Source organism: Leucoraja erinacea, chromosome 36 (assembly GCF_028641065.1).
Source record: "Leucoraja erinacea ecotype New England chromosome 36, Leri_hhj_1, whole genome shotgun sequence".
NCBI classification, from domain to species: Eukaryota; Metazoa; Chordata; class Chondrichthyes; order Rajiformes; family Rajidae; genus Leucoraja; species Leucoraja erinaceus.
Window position 1 is genome coordinate 6585471 of NC_073412.1, and position 19462 is coordinate 6604932.

General features: G+C 50.0%; 1 protein-coding gene across 1 annotated transcript in view; it reads right to left on the reverse strand.

The window, feature by feature from the left end:
* igf1ra (insulin-like growth factor 1a receptor) overlaps nucleotides 1-19462 on the reverse strand; it is a 168827-nt gene that overhangs the window by 126809 nt on the left and 22556 nt on the right. Inside the window, exon 2 of the mRNA XM_055662565.1 lies at nucleotides 16557-17102. Coding sequence (XP_055518540.1) covers nucleotides 16557-17102 — 546 coding nt within the window. The remainder of the gene's footprint in view (nucleotides 1-16556; nucleotides 17103-19462) is intronic.

The window sequence follows — 19462 nt, forward strand, 5'->3', positions numbered from 1 at the left end:
CTCCCGACAGAGTCATCCCGCTTTGAATTGGGAACCTGGGGCGAAGGATGCAGCACAGCGCAGTCCTATGCAGCGTGTTTTAAGTTGCTTTGCGGACTCTCAGGCCCGGACGAGTTCTCGTTTCGTGGGTTAAACAAGTGAGGAAGGATTCAGGTCAGGTCGCGGGGGGGGGGTGGGGGAGGGGGAGAGTTCCCACCTGACCACGTGATCGATCGGCCCAGATCACGCCCGGTCCACGCTAAAGTTCGAGCCCGACCAGCGATACCAAAATGGCTCCGACCGCCACTCTCTCTCCTTTCACCTTAAACCCCGCGCCCTCTAGTCTTAGAATCCTCCATCCCGTGAGCTTCCGCTGTATCCATACTCCTCACGACCCTTGCACAGCCCAATAAGGTCACTCCTCGGCCTCCTACGCCCAAAAGAAAGAAGTCCCGGCCTATCAAACTTATCCAAGCCTCTCATTTGATATTTTTCTTTCCGACTGGATTAGTCAATCCCTTATTCTGTGTTGTGCAGCAGCATCTATGGAGCGAAGGAAATGGGCAACGTTTCGGGACGAAACCCAAAGGAAATAGGTAACGTTTCGGGTCGAAACCCGAAGGGTTTCGGGACGAAACGTTGCCTATTTCCTTCGCTCCATAGATGCTGCTGCACCCGCTGAGTTTCTCCAGCACTTTTGTCTACCTTCGATTTTCCAGCATCTGCAGTTCCTTCTTAAACCCTTATTCTGTGGACTCTGCACAAGTTCGAAGTGCTGCTAAACATTAACCCCCTTGGACCCTCCACCCCACTGGCTGGTAATAACTTTGTAAATCTTTACACAAAATTTTACCCGGCAACCTCCCCACAGTGGGAACTGCACACACAAGCAACAAGAAATAAAACTCGGTCAAAATTTAACCAGCTCACAGGTTTTTAGTACTGAAAATGTCCCCTGTTGTTTTGTTTAGTTAGTGCTTACTTTGCACTCCAATCCCAGTCGATGTCCCAAGTCCTCGTCCCACCCACCTTGACCCATTCACCATCTTAAAAGCCCTGTCCCACGGCACGAGTGGCCACACACCATCCTGGCCACACACTCATCTCCCTGCTACCTTCAGGTAGAAGGTACAGGAGCCTGAAGACTGCAACGTCCAGGTTCAGGAATAGCTACTTCCCCACAGCCATCGGGCTATTAAACCTGGCTCGGACAAAACTCTGATTATTAATAACCCATTTTCTGTTATTTGCACTTTATCAGTATATTTATTCATGTGTGTGTGTATATATTTATATCATGGTATATGGACACATTGATCTGTTTTGTAGTAAATGCCTACTATGTTCTGTTGTGCTGAAGCAAAGCAAGAATTACATTGTCCTATACAGGGACACATGACAATAAACTCACTTGACTTGATTTGAGTTCATTCCAAGAGTTCTCCCGAGTTTGCCCCTGATTACGATAATGGCCACTCGTCAGTACTCGGGGCTCTCGTGGACATTTTTTCAACATGTTGAAAAATCTTCACGCGTCTTCCCGTGCTTGCCTGCCATTAGCGAGTCTTCCCGAGTACCTGCCGTTAGCGTTACGAGCCGCTAAGAGACGTCCCCGAGCTCCGACGTACCCGCTACGTTCATTCTCCGTGCGTACCACGAGTTAGATTTTTTTTTTTTAAACTCTGGTGAGCTCTTGGAATGAACTCGTACTGTGGGACAGGGCTATTACTCTCCAAGAGTAAGCACCTAGACTATGGAACAGCTATCCCTCTTCCCATCAGAACTTCCCCCTCCATCAACTCTTTTAAGTCTAGACTTCAAACTTATTTCTACTTATTTATAGATCAGCCATGATTGAATGTCAGAATGGACTTGGTGGGCCGAATGGTCTAATTCTGCTGCTATGACATATGAAGTATATGTGATAGGAGCAGAATTAGGCCATTCGGCCCATCAAGTCCACTCCGCCATTCAATCATGGCTGATCTATCTCTCCCTCCTAACCCCATTCTCCTGCCTTCTCCCCATAACCTCTGACACCCGTACTAATCAAGAATCCTATCTATCTCTGCCCCTAAAAATATCCAATAACTTGGCCTCCACAGCCTTCTGTGGCAAAGAATTCCACAGATTCACCACCCTCTGACTAAAGAAATGCCTCCTCATCTCTTTCCTATAAAGGAAAGTCCTTTAATTCTGAGGCTGTGACGTAGTTCTAGACTCTCCCACTAGTGGAAACATCCTCTCCGCATCCACTCTATCCAGGCCTTTCACTATTCGGTAAGGTTCAGTGAGTTTTCCCCTCATCCCACTAAACTCCAGCGGGTACAGGTTGTGTGCCTCCAAGGACACGTGAAGTTTTTGCACGGTGCCAGAGTTGAAAGGGGCAGGAGGTGGTAACTCTGCAGCTTTGGGTTTTGAGGAGGGGCAGGGTGCGGGCGTCTGGACTACTTGGCAATAACCTACCAGCTGCAACTTGTTGAAGCTGCTCCCTCGGCCTTTGAGAGTGACTCACAACCCGGCCTCTGTGGTGAGTGGGCCACCCCCTGATCTCGCAGCAAGGCAGTTCACACCATCCACTCCCCGCCTCCCCTCACCATCCCTGCCCATGTATAACCACCACATGGATGACAAGGAGGTCTCACCCCAGTCCTTATCTCCTTGGACAAGTTGCATGCACCAGATCAGGGAGTCATAGTGATTTATTATTGTGATGTGGACCAAGATGCAGTGAAAAAATGCCTCCAGGCAAATCTCACTTTGAAAGAGTTCAGTCACACTGTACGCATGTACAGCAGGTTGAGCAAAGATGAAAATGCCAGAGGGCTGAAACAGTCAGCAGTATAATATACCCGGCAACATACTCAATGACAAGTTGCACCCTGGCCACTCCCTCTTCTATCGGGCATTAGGTACAGAAGTGTTACAACACACACCTCCAGATTCAGGGACAGTTTCTTCCCAGCTGTTATAGAGTTAGATAGAGCTCTCGGGGCTAGTGGAATCAAGGGATATGTAGAGAAGGCAGGCACGGGTTATTGGGGAAAAGGGGTTTCCGCCCGAAACGTTACCTATTTCCTTCGCTCCACAGATGCTGCTGCACCCGCTGAGTTTCTCCAGCATTTTTGTGTACCCATTTGATTATTGGTTATTGATTGGGGACGATCAGCCATGATCACAATGAATGGCGGTGCTGGCTCGAAGGGCCGAATGGCCTCCTCCTGCACCTATTTTCCATGTTTCTATGTTATCAGGCAACTGAATCATCCCGCCACAACCAGAGAGCGGTGCTGAACTACTATCTACCTCACTGGTGACCCTCGGACTGGTCTTGATCGGACTTTACCTTGCACTAAACGTTATTCCCTTATCATTTATCTGCACACTGTGATAGGTATTGCCTTTCCGTTGACTGGTTAGCACCCAACAAAAGCTTTTCACTGAAGATAGCGGAGTCAGGGGATATGGGGGAGAAGGCAGGAGCGGGGTACTGATTGTGGATGATCAGCCACGATCACATTGAATGGCGGTGCTGGCTCGAAGGGCCGAATGGCCTACTCCTGCACCTATTGTCTATTGTCGCTGTACCTCGGTACACGTGACAATAAACCAAACTGATTGTAGCAGTGTAATTACAGCATTAGAGTTAGAGATGAGATCTCTAGACATCTTATGCTCCCACGAGTGGCGGCAGAAACCACAGCAGTGCTGCTGCGGGCTGCTGCGGGCTGCGGGCTGCTGCGGGCTGCTGCGACCGTTGGCCTCAAGCACAAGGGGCTCTTCCTTTCCTGCTCGGGCGCCTGTGACATTCACCGTGACATCTCGCCACAGACTCCCGGCTGCAATGGATAAACAAAAGGCCTCTCGCTCTGTTGCCTGTTCCAGAAATAAATCGCAACCAGGGGATTACCCGCAAGTGTGTGCGCGCACGCTCACACACGCTCCAGAGGTGAACCGGGGTAACACGCTTGTGGGAAAACAGTGGTGGGGCGCAGGCAGGGAACGGGATGGGGGGTGGGGATGAAAAGCAACGGAGGCAGTCGACAGAACCCCTGCTACTATCTCACGATGGGAAGAGCGCAGAGGAGATGCACGGGGCTGTTGCCAGGACTAGGGGCAGGTTGAGCAGCCTGGGACTGTTCCTTAGTGGATGAGGCGCGATCTTCTAGAGATGTATACAATTGTGAGGGGAATAGAGAGGGTAAATGAACAGTCTTTTACCCAGAGTAGTGGAATCAAGAACCAGTGTAGAAGGCTGAGGGGCGATCTTATGTAGAGGTGTATAAAATAATCAGGAGATTAGATAAGGTGAGTGCGCAAAAGGTGAGTCTTTTAGGGGAATCCAAAACCAGAGGACGTCTGAAGAAGGGTTTCGGCCCGAAACGTTGCCTATTTCCTTCGCTCCATAGATGCTGCTGCACCCGCTGAGTTTCTCCAGCTTTTCTGTGTAACCTTCGATTCTCCAGCATCTGAAGTTCCCTCTTAAACACCAGAGGACGTGTGTTTAGGGTGAGAGGGGCAAGATTTAATACAATCATGAGGGGATTTTTTTTCCCAGTGGAGGGGGAATGACAAACTCGAGGTAAAATGAGAGGGGGAAGATTTAATAGGAAACTGAGGGGCACCTTTTTGCACACAGAGGGTGGAGGGTGCATGGAACAGGGAGTTGAGGCAGTTACAATAACAACACTTGGACACGGGTACATGGATCGGAAAGGTATATGGTGGGGGATATGGGGCAAACCCTGGCCAACCTGAATCCCCTCTACTCTGAGCCCCTCCTCGTTTCTATACACCCCCCCCACTCACCTCACAACTCAGCCCCCCCTGGAGCCCCTCCTCGTCTCTATACCCCCCCCACCTCACAACTCAGCGCCCCCTAGAGCCCCTCCCCCACCTAACCTCTCCCACCACTTTCCCCCCTCTCAAAGCCCCTCCTGGTCTCTCCCCCGTCACCCCCCACCTCACCTCACCTCACCACCACCACCCCCCCCCCACTCAGAGCCCCCCCTCGTCTCTCCCCCATCACCTCCACACCTCAACCCCCCCCCCCCCCCACCTCACAACAGCCCCCCCATAGAGCCCCTCCCCCACCACTTCCCCCCCTCAAAGACCCTCCTGGTCTCTCCCCGTCACCCCCCACCTCACTTCACCTCACCTCGCCCCACCACTCCACCCCCCCCCCCCCCCCCCACTCAGAGCCCCCCCTCGTCTCTCCCCCATCACCCCCACCCCCCCCCCCCACCTAGCGTGTGTGAGATGGCTCTGCTGGCTCTGACGTGGCATGGTGCTTATCACAAGGAAACAGGGTCACAGCTCTGCAGGCTTATCTGCCTGTGCATGCTTTCCCAGCCTAGCTCGGAGCCCAGCATTCACCGGCACGTGAGCTCACCCCGACGGGCGTGAAGCCACGCCACGCCACGCAAACAGGCGGCAGCGTGGATTGCCGTTGGACGCGGTGGGATGAAGGGCCTGTTCCAACGCTGTCCCCCTGAACTAAAAGCCATTCCATTGCTGCAGCCTTGGTTTGGTAATCGGGAAAGCATATTCCAGGTGCGGTCGACACAAAGAATCCACACAGGCTGGAGTTTATGGGGTGTGAGTCCCGGGCGCTGCCTGATGGACCTCGCTGCACGAGGCCCGCGTTTCCAAGCGCCCTCCCGTAAACAGCCTGGTATTTTCCAAAACGCCATCAGCACGGTACAAACAGGCCTAGCGCTGGTTCACGGTACATCAGACAGAACACCCTCTGTTGACTGAGACTGGCAGTCGGGATCCTGCCTCCACTGGGAGTTCTTAAAAAAAAAAAATCACAGTATGTTCTGTCCCGGCGTACACAATATATACCGATGCAAGCAGCAAGGAAAATCCCATTCCCATAAACAGCCCGTCACCTCTCCTGACTCCGATGTGTTCCAGACATTCAAATTCACGGCTGGGTTCCGGAGGATGTTTTTTTTCGCAGTTTGTCCCGAGAAGTCTGGCCTGCACGTTAGTGCGCGACTGAGAGAGAGAGTCGGAGAGAGAGAGAGAGCTTCTCCGCACAAGGCAGTAGGCCCACACCTCGCTGGGAGCCCACCAGCTCTGCCCCAGGCAGCAGGCAAGGCAACCCTCCACTCACCGAACAATTGACAGCAACTTCACGCGGAGCGGCGGACTTGTTTTTAAGTACAAGCGGAACATGACACAAAACATCAGCTCTCCAGAGATGGTGTCTGCCCGCTGAGTTACTCCAGCACTTTGTGTCCTTATACAGAACTTGTATTGAATAAGTTCATACGTGATGGGAGCAGAATTAGGCCATTCGGCCCATCAAGGCTCATCAATCATGGCCGGTCTCTTTCCCTCTCAACCCCATTCTCCTCATAACCCCCAAAACACCCACACTAATCAAGAATCTATCTATCTATCCCGGCCGTAAAAATATCCATCCACCATCATGGCCTTCTGTGGCAATGAAGAGTTTTTTTTTTCCCCCTTTAAAATTGTAGACTCATTTAGTAACTTGTATTTAAATGAGTTGGCCACCATGTTGACGTTTCTGATCGGAAGCCCAGATTTCTGGCAGCTCGCCCAGTAAAATAAGCGCGGGCCCAATCCACACACACACACACACACACACACAGACACACACACACACACACACACACACACACACACACACACACACACACACACACACACACACACACACACACACACACACACACACACACACACACACACACACACACACACACACACACACACACACACACACACACACAGACACACACACACACAGACACACACACACACACACACACACACACACACACACACACACACACACACACACACACACACACACACACACACACACACACACACACACACACACACACAAAGACATCTACAGTAAAAATCTCACCATCATGTCCTTGGAGGTATCTGGATGTTGATGCTTATGTACAGACTAAACCAGCCAGGAACACTGTGTCTGTGAGGCTTTTAATCAATCTGTTTTTAATGTGCCATTTAATTTGCTTATGTGCCTTTGGACAGATGTCTAGGAGGGAATTGGGCAGCTATAGGTAGCTGGCACCACGGAGACTTCCCAAGCACGCCCTGTCCCGAACTTCCGGCATCATTTCAGAATCCCCTGCACGTCCTTCCCAAGGAAAGCGTTTGAAAAGGGGGAAATATTTGCCTGAACAAAATACCTCTGTGACGATACATCACTCATTCCCAGCGTGTCGGTAGGTCATTGATAGATGCAAATTGCACTCAGAAATACCACATTCTCCCTACAATCCCATCAAATCTACGTTTAAGAAAGAACTGCAGATGCTGGAAAAATCGAAGGTAGACAGAAATGCTGGAGAAACTCAGCGGGTGTGAGGCAGCATCTATGGAGCGAAGGAAATAGGCAACTTTTCGGGACGAAACCTATGAAGCAGCAGTACTAGGGGCCAAGGAAAGAGTGTTCACATCGCGGCCACTGGTTCCACCAATCTTTCCACCACCACGCATTAGAGGCAACAATAGACAATAGTCTGAAGAAGGGTTTCGGCCCGAAACGTTGCCTATTTCCTTCGCTCCATAGATGCTGCTGCACCCGCTGAGTTTCTCCAGCTTTTTTGTGTAACAATAGACAATAGACAATAGGTGCAGGAGTAGGCCATTCAGCCCTTCGAGCCAGCACTGCCAATCAATGTGATCACGGCTGATCATCCCCAATCAGTACCCCATTCCTGCCTTCTCCCCATGTCCCCCCTCATTCCGCTATCTTCAAGAGCCCTATCTAGCTCTCTCTTGAAAGTATCCAGAGAACCGGCCTCCACCGCCCTCTGAGGCAGAGACAGACACCATTGTATGCAGATGCCGAGAAGTGTGTTCAACTCTGGCTGAACAACTTCTGATCTTGCGTGTGGACTCGACAAGAAGGGAACTATTTAGAAACATAGAAATTAGGTGCAGGAGTAGGCCATTCGGCCCTTCGAGCCTGCACCGCCATTCAATATGATCATGGCTGATCACCCAACTCAGTATCCCGTACCTGCCTTCTCTCCATACCCCCTGATCCCCTTAGCCACAAGGGCCACATCTAACTCCCTCTTAAATATAGCCAATGAACTGGCCTCAACTACCCTCTGTGGCAGAGAGTTCCAGAGATTCACCACTCTCTGTGTGAAAAAAGTTCTTCTCATCTCGGTTTTAAAGGATTTCCCCCTTATCCTTAAGCTGTGACCCCTTGTCCTGGACTTCCCCAACATCGGGAACAATCTTCCTGCATCTAGCCTGTCCAACCCCTTAAGAATTTTGTAAGTTTCTATAAGATTCTATATATTTGTAGCAGTCACTAAACCCATTTGATTCTCCTCATAGTGTCGTCAAATCCTTGACCCCACATTCTGCCCCTCACCTACTGGAGGTGATTTACAACGGCTGATAAATCTGCCAGCTTGCAGATTAGTCTTCCAGATGTGGCGGTAAACTGGAGTAGATGGGGAAGGCCGCTCACAGGGAGGACGTGCAAACTCCACAACAGACGGCAGCCGTGGTCAGTTTGGAAACCACGAGGCAGTGGCTCTACCTGGCGGAACTGTTACCTGATGATCGCGGCAATCTGGAGTTTCAATGGTTCCCCAACGTGAGTGTAGTGTGCTACACTGTCAGCGGGGATGTTGAAACAGGCCCGTTGCCCACTGAGTCTGTGTCGACCAGTGACCACTCATAGCCCAGTCCTGTCCTACACACAACGGAAGTCATTTAACCTTTAAGGGCGGTCACGGTGGCGCAGCGGTAGAATGCAGCGCCGGAGACCCGGGTTCGATCCCTGTCGGGGTGCTGTCTGTACGGAGTTTGCACGTTCTCCCCGTGACCTGCGTGGGTTTTCTCCGAGATCTTCGGTTTCCTCCCACACTCCAAAGACGTGCAGGTTTGTAGGTTAAATGGCTTGGTGTAAATGTACAAATTGTCCCTAGTAGGTGTAGGATAGTGTTAGTGTGCGGGGATCGCTGGTAGGCCCAGACCTGTTGGGCCGAAGGGCCTGTTTCCGCGCTGTATCTCTAAACCAAACTAAACTACAAAACCGGTACGTCTTTGGGATAAGGCAGGGAACCGGAGCACCCGGAGAAAACCCACGTGGGCACAGCGAAAACGTACATAGAAAAATAGAAACATAGAAAATAGGTGCAGGAGTAGAGGCCATTCGGCCCTTCGAGCCTGCACCGCCATTCAATATGATCATGGCTGATCATCCAACTCAGTATCCGTACCTGCCTTCTCTCCATACCCCCTGATCCCTTTAGCCACAAGGGCCACATCTAACTCCCTCTTAAATATAGCCAATGAACTGTGTGGCCTCAACTACCTTTTGTGGCAGAGAATTCCACAGATTCACCACTCTGTGTGTAAAAAATGTTTTCCTCATCTCGGTCCTAAAAGACTTCCCCCTTATCCTTAAACTGTGACCCCTTGTGCAAACTCCGTGCAGACAGCACCCACAGTCAGGATCGAACCCAGATCTCTGCGCCCTGTTATTTGGAGACGTAACAGCTGCCTCTTCTGCTGCAGGATCTCGGCAGGTCAAGCAGTATCTGTGGTGGAATGAAGGATGTGTTGCTGTTTCCCATCGGGTGCATAGAGACCCTCCCTGCATAACATTAGAGACTCTACATCCTAGTGCAAGGTCTCAGCCTGAAACACCAAGCAGCCCTTTGCTTCCACGGATGCTGCTGGACCTGCTGAGATCTTCCACCTCTTCATTGCTACTCCATAGTGTCCACTGCTTTCGGGTAGGTCCAGGCCAGGGTTGTCCATGGGGTCATCGATGTACTGGTGTCAAGTCACATTTATTTATATAGCACGTTTAAAAAACAACTCTCGTTGGCCAAAGTGCTTTAAATTTGTTATAAGAATAGCACAACACAACAGACTACATACACAGTGTTTAAGAAGGAACTGTGCAGATGCTGGAGAATCGAAGGTTACGCAAAAATGCTGGAGAAACTCAGCGGGTGCAGCAGCATCTATGGAGCGAAGGAAATAGGCAACGTTTCGGGACGAAACCCACAGGAAATAGGCAACGTTTCGGGTCGAAACCCGAAGGGTTTCGTCCCAAAACGTTGCCTATTTCCTTCGCTCCATAGATGCTGCTGCACCCGCTGAGTTTCTCCAGCACTTTTGTGTAACCTTCGATTCTCCACCATCTGCAGTTCCTTATTAAACACTGTGTATGTAGTCTGTTGCGTTCTCCAACTACATATTCCAACTACATACATATATACATGTATCCCTCACTCAGAGGAAGTCAGGAAAGGCTTGGGAGCATAGCCTTGGGTTTTGGGTGTAGCCTAGACTAGGCTACCACGGCACTACCATAATTTTTTTTTAAAAGGGTGAGCAGTTTTTCCACACAGTGCCCCAAAGTTAATGTTTATCCTACAAACAACGTCACGACTGCACTGTTGTCGGCTGAGATTGCCGTATCGAGCACAAGTGCTTTGGCAGGCTGCAAAACTGCTTTGGGCTGTGAAGGCTGGGGATGGGTTGGGTTGGGTGGAAACTGAAAGCTCACCTCACGTCTGCACCCAAGGACCTGCAGAGCCACAAGAACCTTACACCGGCCTCAGGTTTACATGTAAACGACTCTCAACGTTAAATATTTTATACTAGGTTGTTATCTGTCGCTTCTGTGATAATTAGGCCTCGGTTAAAAGGGGAAGGTACACGGCTTGCAGTCCGCTGGGCCACAACGCTCAGTTAGATTCCTGCAAGTGTTTCAATGTGGTCCCCACCTCTCACTGCCTCATCGCTCCACCACCCTGTAGTTGAGACCAGGGCACAGAGCTCCAGGCTCTGAATTTCTTTTAAAATCAATTTATCTATCTTCCCATCCATCTACCCATCTTCCCATCCATCCATCCATCCATCTATCTATCCCTCTATCTAACCATCTATCTATCACTCTATCCATCCATCCATCTATCTATCCATCCATCTATCTATCTATCTATCCATCCATCCATCTATCTCTCTATCTATCTCTATCTATCTATCTATCCATATCTATCTATCCATCTATCCATCTATCTATCCATCTATCTATCCATCTATCTATCTATCTATCTATCTATCTATCTATCTATCTATCTATCTATCCATCTATCTATCCATCTATCTATCTCTATCTATCTATCTCTATCTATCTATCTATCCATCTATCTATCCATCTATCTATCTATCTATCTATCTATCTATCCATCCTATCTATCTATCTATCTATCCATCTATCTATCCATCCATCCCTCTATCTATCTATCTATCCATCCATCTATCCATCCATCCATCCATCCATCCATCTATCTATCCATCTATCTATCCATCCATCTATCCATCCATCCATCTATCTATCCATCCATCCACCCATCTATCCATCCATCATCATGTACCGAGGTACAGTGAAAAGATTTTTTGTTATCCCGTCAGCGAAAGGACTACACATGTTTACAATCGTAGCCGTCCACAGTGTACGGTGCAGGTTGAGGGAATAGCCTTTAGTGCAAGTTTAAGGGCGGTCACGGTGGCACAGCGGTAGAGTTACTGCCTTACGGCAAATGCAGCGCCGGAGACCCGGGTTCGATCCCGACTACGGGTGCTGTCTGCACGGAGTTTGTACATTCTCCCCGTGGGTTTTCTCCGAGATCTTTGGGTTTCCTCCCACACTCCAAAGACGTACAGGTTTGTAGGTTGATTGGCTTGGTGTAAATGTAAAACAGATTGTCCCTAGTGGGTGTGGGATAGTGTTAGTGTGCGGGGATCGCTGGTCGGCGCGGACTCGGTGGGCCGAATGGGGCCTGTTTCCGCGCTGTATCTCTAAAACAAAAACTCAAAGAGATAAAGAGCAGTAAAGTCCGATTGACGATGGTTTGTGGGACAACCAGCGAGCGGTCCTAACGAGGTCGATGGGGGAGGTCTCTAGTCGGTGGGCAACATCTCAGCTAAAACTTGGGCGTTGGTGAGAGGAGATCAGAGCGCACAATCCCACTGCGCAAGCATCTTATCTCTGCAACCTTGTACACTTCATGGAAAAAGGTCCCAGCCCATCCAGTCTCTCCCGATAACTCAATCCCTCCAGTCTTGGCAACATCCCGGAGAACCTGCCTCGGAGGACAGTGGAGGCAGGTTCTTTCAAGAGATAGGGCTCTTAAAAATAGCGGAGTCAGGGGATATGGGGAGAAGGCAGGAACGGGGTACTGATTGGGGATGATCAGCCATGATCACATTGAATGGCGGTGCTGGCTCGACGGGCCGAATGGCCTACTCCTGCACCTATTGTCCGTACCCTGTGTAGGAAGGAACTGCAGATGCCGGTTTAAACCGAAGATAGACACAAAATGCCGGAGTAGCTCAGCAGGACAGGCAGCATCTCTGGAGGAAGGGGTCTCGCCCCGAAACGTCACCCATTCCTTCTCTCCAGAGATGCCGCCTGTCCCGCTGAGTCACTCCAGCTTGTTTGGGGGTCTATCTTCGGTTTAAGCCAACGTCAGCAGTTCCTTCCTGCACAGTGCTCCAATTGTGGTCTTATCGACTAGTTACACAGTTGTAACATCAGAGGACAAATCCGGGCACTGACTGATTGGGAAGGGGGGAGGGAGAGAGCAAGGGGTACGTGGTTGGGGTTTGTGGTCACTCTGGTGGGCTCCTGGTGACGAGAGCTCTACGGCGAACACAAAGCAACATCAACATGTCGGGCAGCGGGGCCCCGAGCGCTCAGAATACATCCATTCTTCCGCATGTTAATCATTAATCTGTGACATGACCTTGCTTCCACCAGCGGAGAAAAAGAACACTAGACTGCTTCCCAGCAGCGCGGAAAAACAGTCACATTCTCTTTCCATACAACCCCCTTTACACCCTGCTCCACACCACCAGCACTGTATTATAGCAACATAGAAAATAGGTGCAGGAGGAGGCCATATCGGCCCTTCGAGCCAGCGCCGCCATTCATTGTGATCATGGCTGATCGTCCCCTATCAATAACCCGTGCCTGCCTTCTCCCCATACCCCTGGACTCCACTAGCCCCTAGAGCTCTATCTAACTCTCTCTTAAATCCATCCAGTGACTTGGCCTCCACTGCCCTCTGTGGCAGGGAATTCCACAAATTCGAAACTCTCTGGGTGAAAGTTTTTTTCTCACCACAGACTTAAATGACCCCCCCTTTATTCTAAGACTGTGTGTGGCCCCTGGTTCTGGACTCGCCCAACATTGGGAACATTTTTCCTGCATCTAGCTTGTCCAGTCCTTTTATAATTTGATATGTTTCTATAAGATCCTCCCCTCATCCTTCCAAACTCCAGTGAATATAAGCCTAGTATTTTTAATCTTTCCTCATATGAAAGTCCCGCCATCCCAGGGATCAATCTCGTGAACCTATGCAGCACCAAAACTGTACACAATACTCCAGATGTGGTCTCACCAGAGCCCTATACAACTGCAGAAGAAGTAAGTTTATTGTAAGTAGGTTTATTGGCCAAGTATTCACATACAAGGAATTTGCCTTGGTGCTCCTCCCACAAGTAACAACATGACATACAGTGACAGTTACGAATGACTCAGAAAACACGAAACATTAATAATAATAAAACATTAATGATAAAACACCATTGATCAAGCATGTGAACCAACAAAATACCAGATCAAAGGGAGGCTACAGATTTTTGGCTATTGAGTAGAGCAACTACTCGTGGATAAAAACTGTTTTTATGTCTGGCTGTGGCAGCTTTGACAAGGCTGGAGAAACTCGGCAGGTGAGGCAGCATCTATGGAGAGATCTCAACCCGAAACGTCGCCCATTCCTTCGCTCCATAGAGGTACGAAACATGTTCCCGATGTTGGGGGAGTCCAGAAACATGGGCCACAGTTTAAGAATAAGGGGTAGGCCATTTAGAATGGAGATGAGGAAAAACACTTTTCCACCCAGAGAGTTGTGAATCTGTGGAATTCTCTGCCTCAGGAGGCCAATTCCCTGGATGTTTTCAAGAGAGAGTTAGGTAGAGCTCTTATGGATAGCGGAGTCAGGGGATATGGGGAGAAGGCAGGAACGGGGTACTGATTGTGGATGATCAGCCGTGATCACAGTGAATGGCGGTGCTGGCTCGAAGGGCCGAATGGCCTACTCCTGCACCTATTGACTACCTGGTTCACCGGGAGATAACATATGGATCATAAACATGCAACATCCCACTGTCTGCAGTATCTGCCAGTTCAACACAGCCAGAGTCCCGAGCGTGCAGAGTTATCTGAGTTCTGCTGCACCAACAGATCTCGCTGTTCTCATTTGCAATGTTTATTGCATATGGGTTAATGCCTTTCCAAAGCTCAGGGCGCAACAGCGGAAAGAACACAGAATCCGTGGGGATGGAAACGAGACTCAGATTGCCATCAAACTACTTGCCCCGTTCAGAGGCAAAAACTCGAAGAGAATTTACAAAATTGTAACTGCAGGAAGTTGCTGCAGATGCTGATTTAAACCGAAGATATAGACACAAAAAGGTCAGTCAGTCAAGAGAGACACACACACACAAAATGCTGGAGTAACTCAGCAGGACAGGCAGCATCTCTGCAGAAAAGGAATAGGTGACGTTTCGGGTCGAGACCCTTCTTCAGATTGTCCCTGGGGTGGGAGATTGCAACCTTTGCCCTGTTACGACGAATGCAATCAAATAAGATCAAATAGAACAAGTTATCCTACAACTTTAGGCTGTGCCCGTGTGTCGGATAGCGTTAGCGTGGGGGGAATCGCTGGAGCGAAGGAAATAGGCAACGTTTCGGGTCAAGACACTTTCTCCAGGAGGGAAACTAAAGAGTTATTATTAACAAGGGCTGCCATCTCCATCAGGAGAGTCACATATGCTTGGGATTTAGAAGGAAGTCCAAAGATAGGTCTCGACCCAAAACGTCGCCTATTCCTTCTCTCCATAGATGCTGCCTCACCCGCTGAGTTCCTCCAGCATTTTTGTCTGCCTTTATGTTGGGAAGAAGGCATGGGGCGAGAGGGCGGGCAAATTGAAGTCGAACGACCACTTCGCTTGGTCGAGATCCATGCAGAACCTCCAGGGAGGAAACTAAAGAGTTAAGCCCCTGTCTGTCCCATTTAGGAAACCTGAACGGAAACCTCTGGAGACTTTGCGCCCCACCTAAGGTTTCCGTGCGGTTCCCGGAGGTTGCAGGTGGTTGCCGGAGGTTGCAGGTAGTGGAAGCAGGTAGGGAGACTGACAAAACCTCCGGGAACCGCACGGAAACCTTGGGTGGGGCGCAAAGTCTCCCGAGGTTTCCGTTCAGGTTTCCTAAGTGGGACAAGGGGCATTAAGGGCCTGTCAAGCAGATGGCGTGCAAAGATTTTGTGCATACCGTAACCCTGGGGCAACGCACGCGACTGCCTACGATGCCACGCACCACACGCGCGTTGTGGCGCGTAAATGATGCGCAAATGACGCCCATGTGGGACAGGCTCTTTAATATTAACAAGGGCTGCCATCTCTTGTGAGAGCCACATATGCTTGGGGTTTAGAGCAGTTGTGAGCAATGGTTCCTCACTCCCTGCACCTCGATATTTTAATCGCTTCACTCCCTGAGCGATGGGAGTCCACGTTTTGCAATCTTCTGCGGGGAGGGAGGAGTTGTGGAGAGGTGCATGGTTTCCTATCTCAACGGCTTACTCTCGGCAGATGCACAGCCCACCAAAGACAAGACACCACAAGCTGGAGTAACTCCGCGGGACAGGCAGCATCGCTGGAGAGAAGGAACGAGCAAAACGTTTCTCGACCCGGAACGTCACCCGTTCCTTCTCTCCAGAGATGCCGCCTGTCCCGCTGAGTTATGCGCCTGTCACACTTTCATGACCCAATTCACGACCGTTTTTACTCGTGGACATTTGTCATCACGTTGAAAAAAACGCCCGGACCTACTCGATGCCACAAGTGCCTACGACTAGCATCACAACCTCCGACGACCATGCTGTGAGTATGAATCTATAGACAATAGACAATAGGTGCAGGAGTAGGCCATTTGGCCCTTCGAGCCAGCACCACCATGCAATGTGATCATGGCTGATCGTCACGGGCAAACTCGGCAGGGGTCGCGAATTAGGTCGTGAAAGTGGGAACGGCCCTTTACTCCAGCTTTTTTTTTTGTGTCTTTCCTCGGTTTAAAACGGCCATCTGCAGTTCCTTCCTACACACACACACAGGCCGCAGCCCGCTAACCAACACTGAGGAAACCCGTGAAGCCTCAAACACGGGCGTCAACGATCAACGCAAACGACACTCGGGAAGAAAAATCTGCGGACGCGTACAAACGGAACGCCAGTGGCAGTTTAGCAAGTACGCTGTTGCCAATACAGATCACGAAAGCTTCATAAGACACCACAAAGGTCCCAGAGTGGACACCCACCGACCGGCCATCCATCAGGACTCAGTTTTGGTCACACACACACACACACATACTCGGGAACTGATACAAGGACCGCATACACTAGTCGCAACCATTCACAAGAGGGAAGACTTCAAGCAAGTTTGAGGGATCAGCCTACCTCTCTGGCAGTGGTTGGCATTCCAACAGCGATAGTTGTACTGGTTGTAGACGCTGGTCTTGGTGCACAGGGGGTGGTCCTCCATGGTCCCAGGGCACACGTCCCCGCACTCGTTCTGCTGCTTGTTGCGGTCGATGTAATTGTTTTCGGCAGCATCCAGGATGTACGACCAGTCGATGGTGGACAGGTAGCAAAGGTCGTTGTTCTTCTCAATCCTCACGGCTCCACGCGTGATGTTCTGCAGGCTGTACAGCCCGATCTCCTTCAGGTGGGTCATCTCGAAGATCACCAGGGCATAGTTGAAGAAGAGTCGCACGCCGCGGATGACGGTCAGGTTGGGGAAGAGGTCGCGCAGGGTCTCCAGCCCGTAGACGCGGTAGAGCAGCAGGTACTCGGTGATGACCGTCAGCTTGGGGAAGCGCAGGGCGCGGAAGTCCTCCGCCTTGCCGCTGATGAGCAGGATCTGCAGGTAGCCCTCGATGATGGTGCAGTTCTCCAGCTGCCTTAGGTCCGACACCTGGTTCCTAATGTCCATGCCGCTGCAGACTGAAAGAGAATTAAACACCTTGTTTAGAGATACAGCATGGAAGAGAACGATATACTTGTGTTTAAGAAGGAACTGTGCAGATGCTGGAAAATCGAAGGTACACAAAAAATCTGGAGACACTCAGCGGGTGCAGCAGCATAGAAAAATAGAAATTAGGTGCAGGAGTAGGCCATTCGGCCCTTCGAGCCTGCACCGCCATTCAATATGATCATGGCTGATCATCCAACTCAGTATCCCGTACCTGCCTTCTCTCCATACCCCCTGATCCCCTTAGCCACATCTAACTCCCTCTTAAATATAGCAATGAACTGTGGCCTCAACTACCCTCTGTGGCAGAGAGTTCCAGAGATTCACCACTCTCTGTGTGAAAAAAGTTCTTCTCATCTCGGTTTTAAAGGATTTCCCCCTTATCCTTAAGCTGTGACCCCTTGTCCTGGACTTCCCCAACATCGGGAACAATCTTCCTGCACCTAGCCTGTCCAACCCCTTAAGAATTTTGTAATTTTCTATAAGATCCCCTCTCAATCTCCTAAATTCTAGAGAGTATAAACCAAGTCTATCCAGTCTTTCTTCATAAGACAGTCCTGACATCCCAGGAATCAGTCTGGTGAACCGTCTCTGCACTCCCTCTATGGCAATAATGTCCTTCCTCAGATTTGGAGCATCTATGGAGCGAAGGAAAAAGGCAACGTTTCGGGCCAAAACCCTTCTTCAGACTAATCGGAGGTGGCGGTGCGGGGAGAAGAAAGGAAAAAGGAGGAGGAGCCCGAAGCCTGGGGGATGGGAGGAGAGCTGGCTGAGGAATGGGAGGAGACAGCAAGGACTAACAAAATTGGGAGAATTCAATGTTCATGCCCCCAGGATGCAGACTCCCCAAGCGGAATATGAGGTGCTGTTCCTCCAATTTCCGGTGTTGCTCGCTCTGGCCATGGAGGAGGCCCAGGACAGAGAGGTCATACTTGTGGCCTTTCTTTGGTTATTGTGGCCTGGTCAAACATAAGGGTTAGCACTACACGCTACGAATCCCAGCTGTGGAGACAATGGTATCATTGTCTCGTTGTAGGACATTGGTCATTCTTTTAATCTGGATTTTTAACTTATGTATTGTGTTTTCTTTTAATATATAATTTATGATGCTTTTATAAGTGATATACTAAGATTTTATGATATTTAATATGCAATGCATTTTTTAAATGTAATGTTGCCCCTTGTCTGGACCTCGAGTCTGTAATAAAGTGTCATTATCATTATTGAGTGAGTGCAGCGTAGGTTCACTAAAGGCATGTTGGCCTTCATAACAAGAGGAGTTGAGCATAGGAGCAAAGAGGTCCTTCTGCAGTTGTACAGGGCCCTAGTGAGACCACACCTGGAGTATTGTGTGCAGTTTTGGTCTCCAAATTTGAGGAAGGACATTCTTGCTATTGAGGGAGTGCAGCGTAGGTTCACCAGGTTAATTCCCGGAATGGCGGGACTGTCATATGCTGAGAGAATGGAGCGGCTGGGCTTGTACGCTCTCGAATTTAGAAGGATGTGAGGGGATCTTATTGAAACACATACGATTATTAAGGCCAGTCTGAAGAAGGGTTTCGGCCCGAAACGTTGCCTATTTCCTTCGCTCCATAGATGCTGCTGCACCCGCTGAGTTTCTCCAGCACTTTTGTCTACCTAAGATTGTTAAGGGTTTGGACACGCCCGAGGCAGGAAACATGGTCCCAATGTTGGGGGGGTCCAGAACCAGGGGCCACAGTTTAAGAATAAGGAGTAAGCCATTTAGAACGGAGATGAGGAAACACTTTTTCTCACAGTGAGTTGTGAGTCTGTGGAATTCTCTGCCTCAGAGGGCGGTGGAGGCCGGTTCTCTGGAAACTTTCAAGAGAGAGCTAGATAGGGCTCTTGAAGATAGCGGAGTCAGGCGATATGGGTAGAAGGCAGGAACAGGGTACTGTTTGGGCATGATCAGCCATGACCACATTGAATGGTGGTGCTGGCTCGAAGGGCCGTATGGCCTACTCCTGCACCTATTGTCTATTGTCTTGGCCCCACAGATTCTACGGTCGACCAGCATTCACCTGAACACGAGTTCTCTGCTATCCTACCCTACACTTTAGACTTTCGAGATACCACACAGAAGCAGAGGCCCTTCAGCCCACGATGACCATGCTGGCCAGCGATACCCTACACGTTATCCCACACTATTGTACAATTCACCAAAGCCAATTAGCATACAAACCCGCACCTCTTTGGGACGTGGGAGGAAGCCGAAACACAGGGAAGAAAACCCAGGGAGAACGTACAAACTCCACACAGACAGCACCGTAATCAGGATCGAACACGGGTCTCTGGCGCTGTAAGGCGGCAA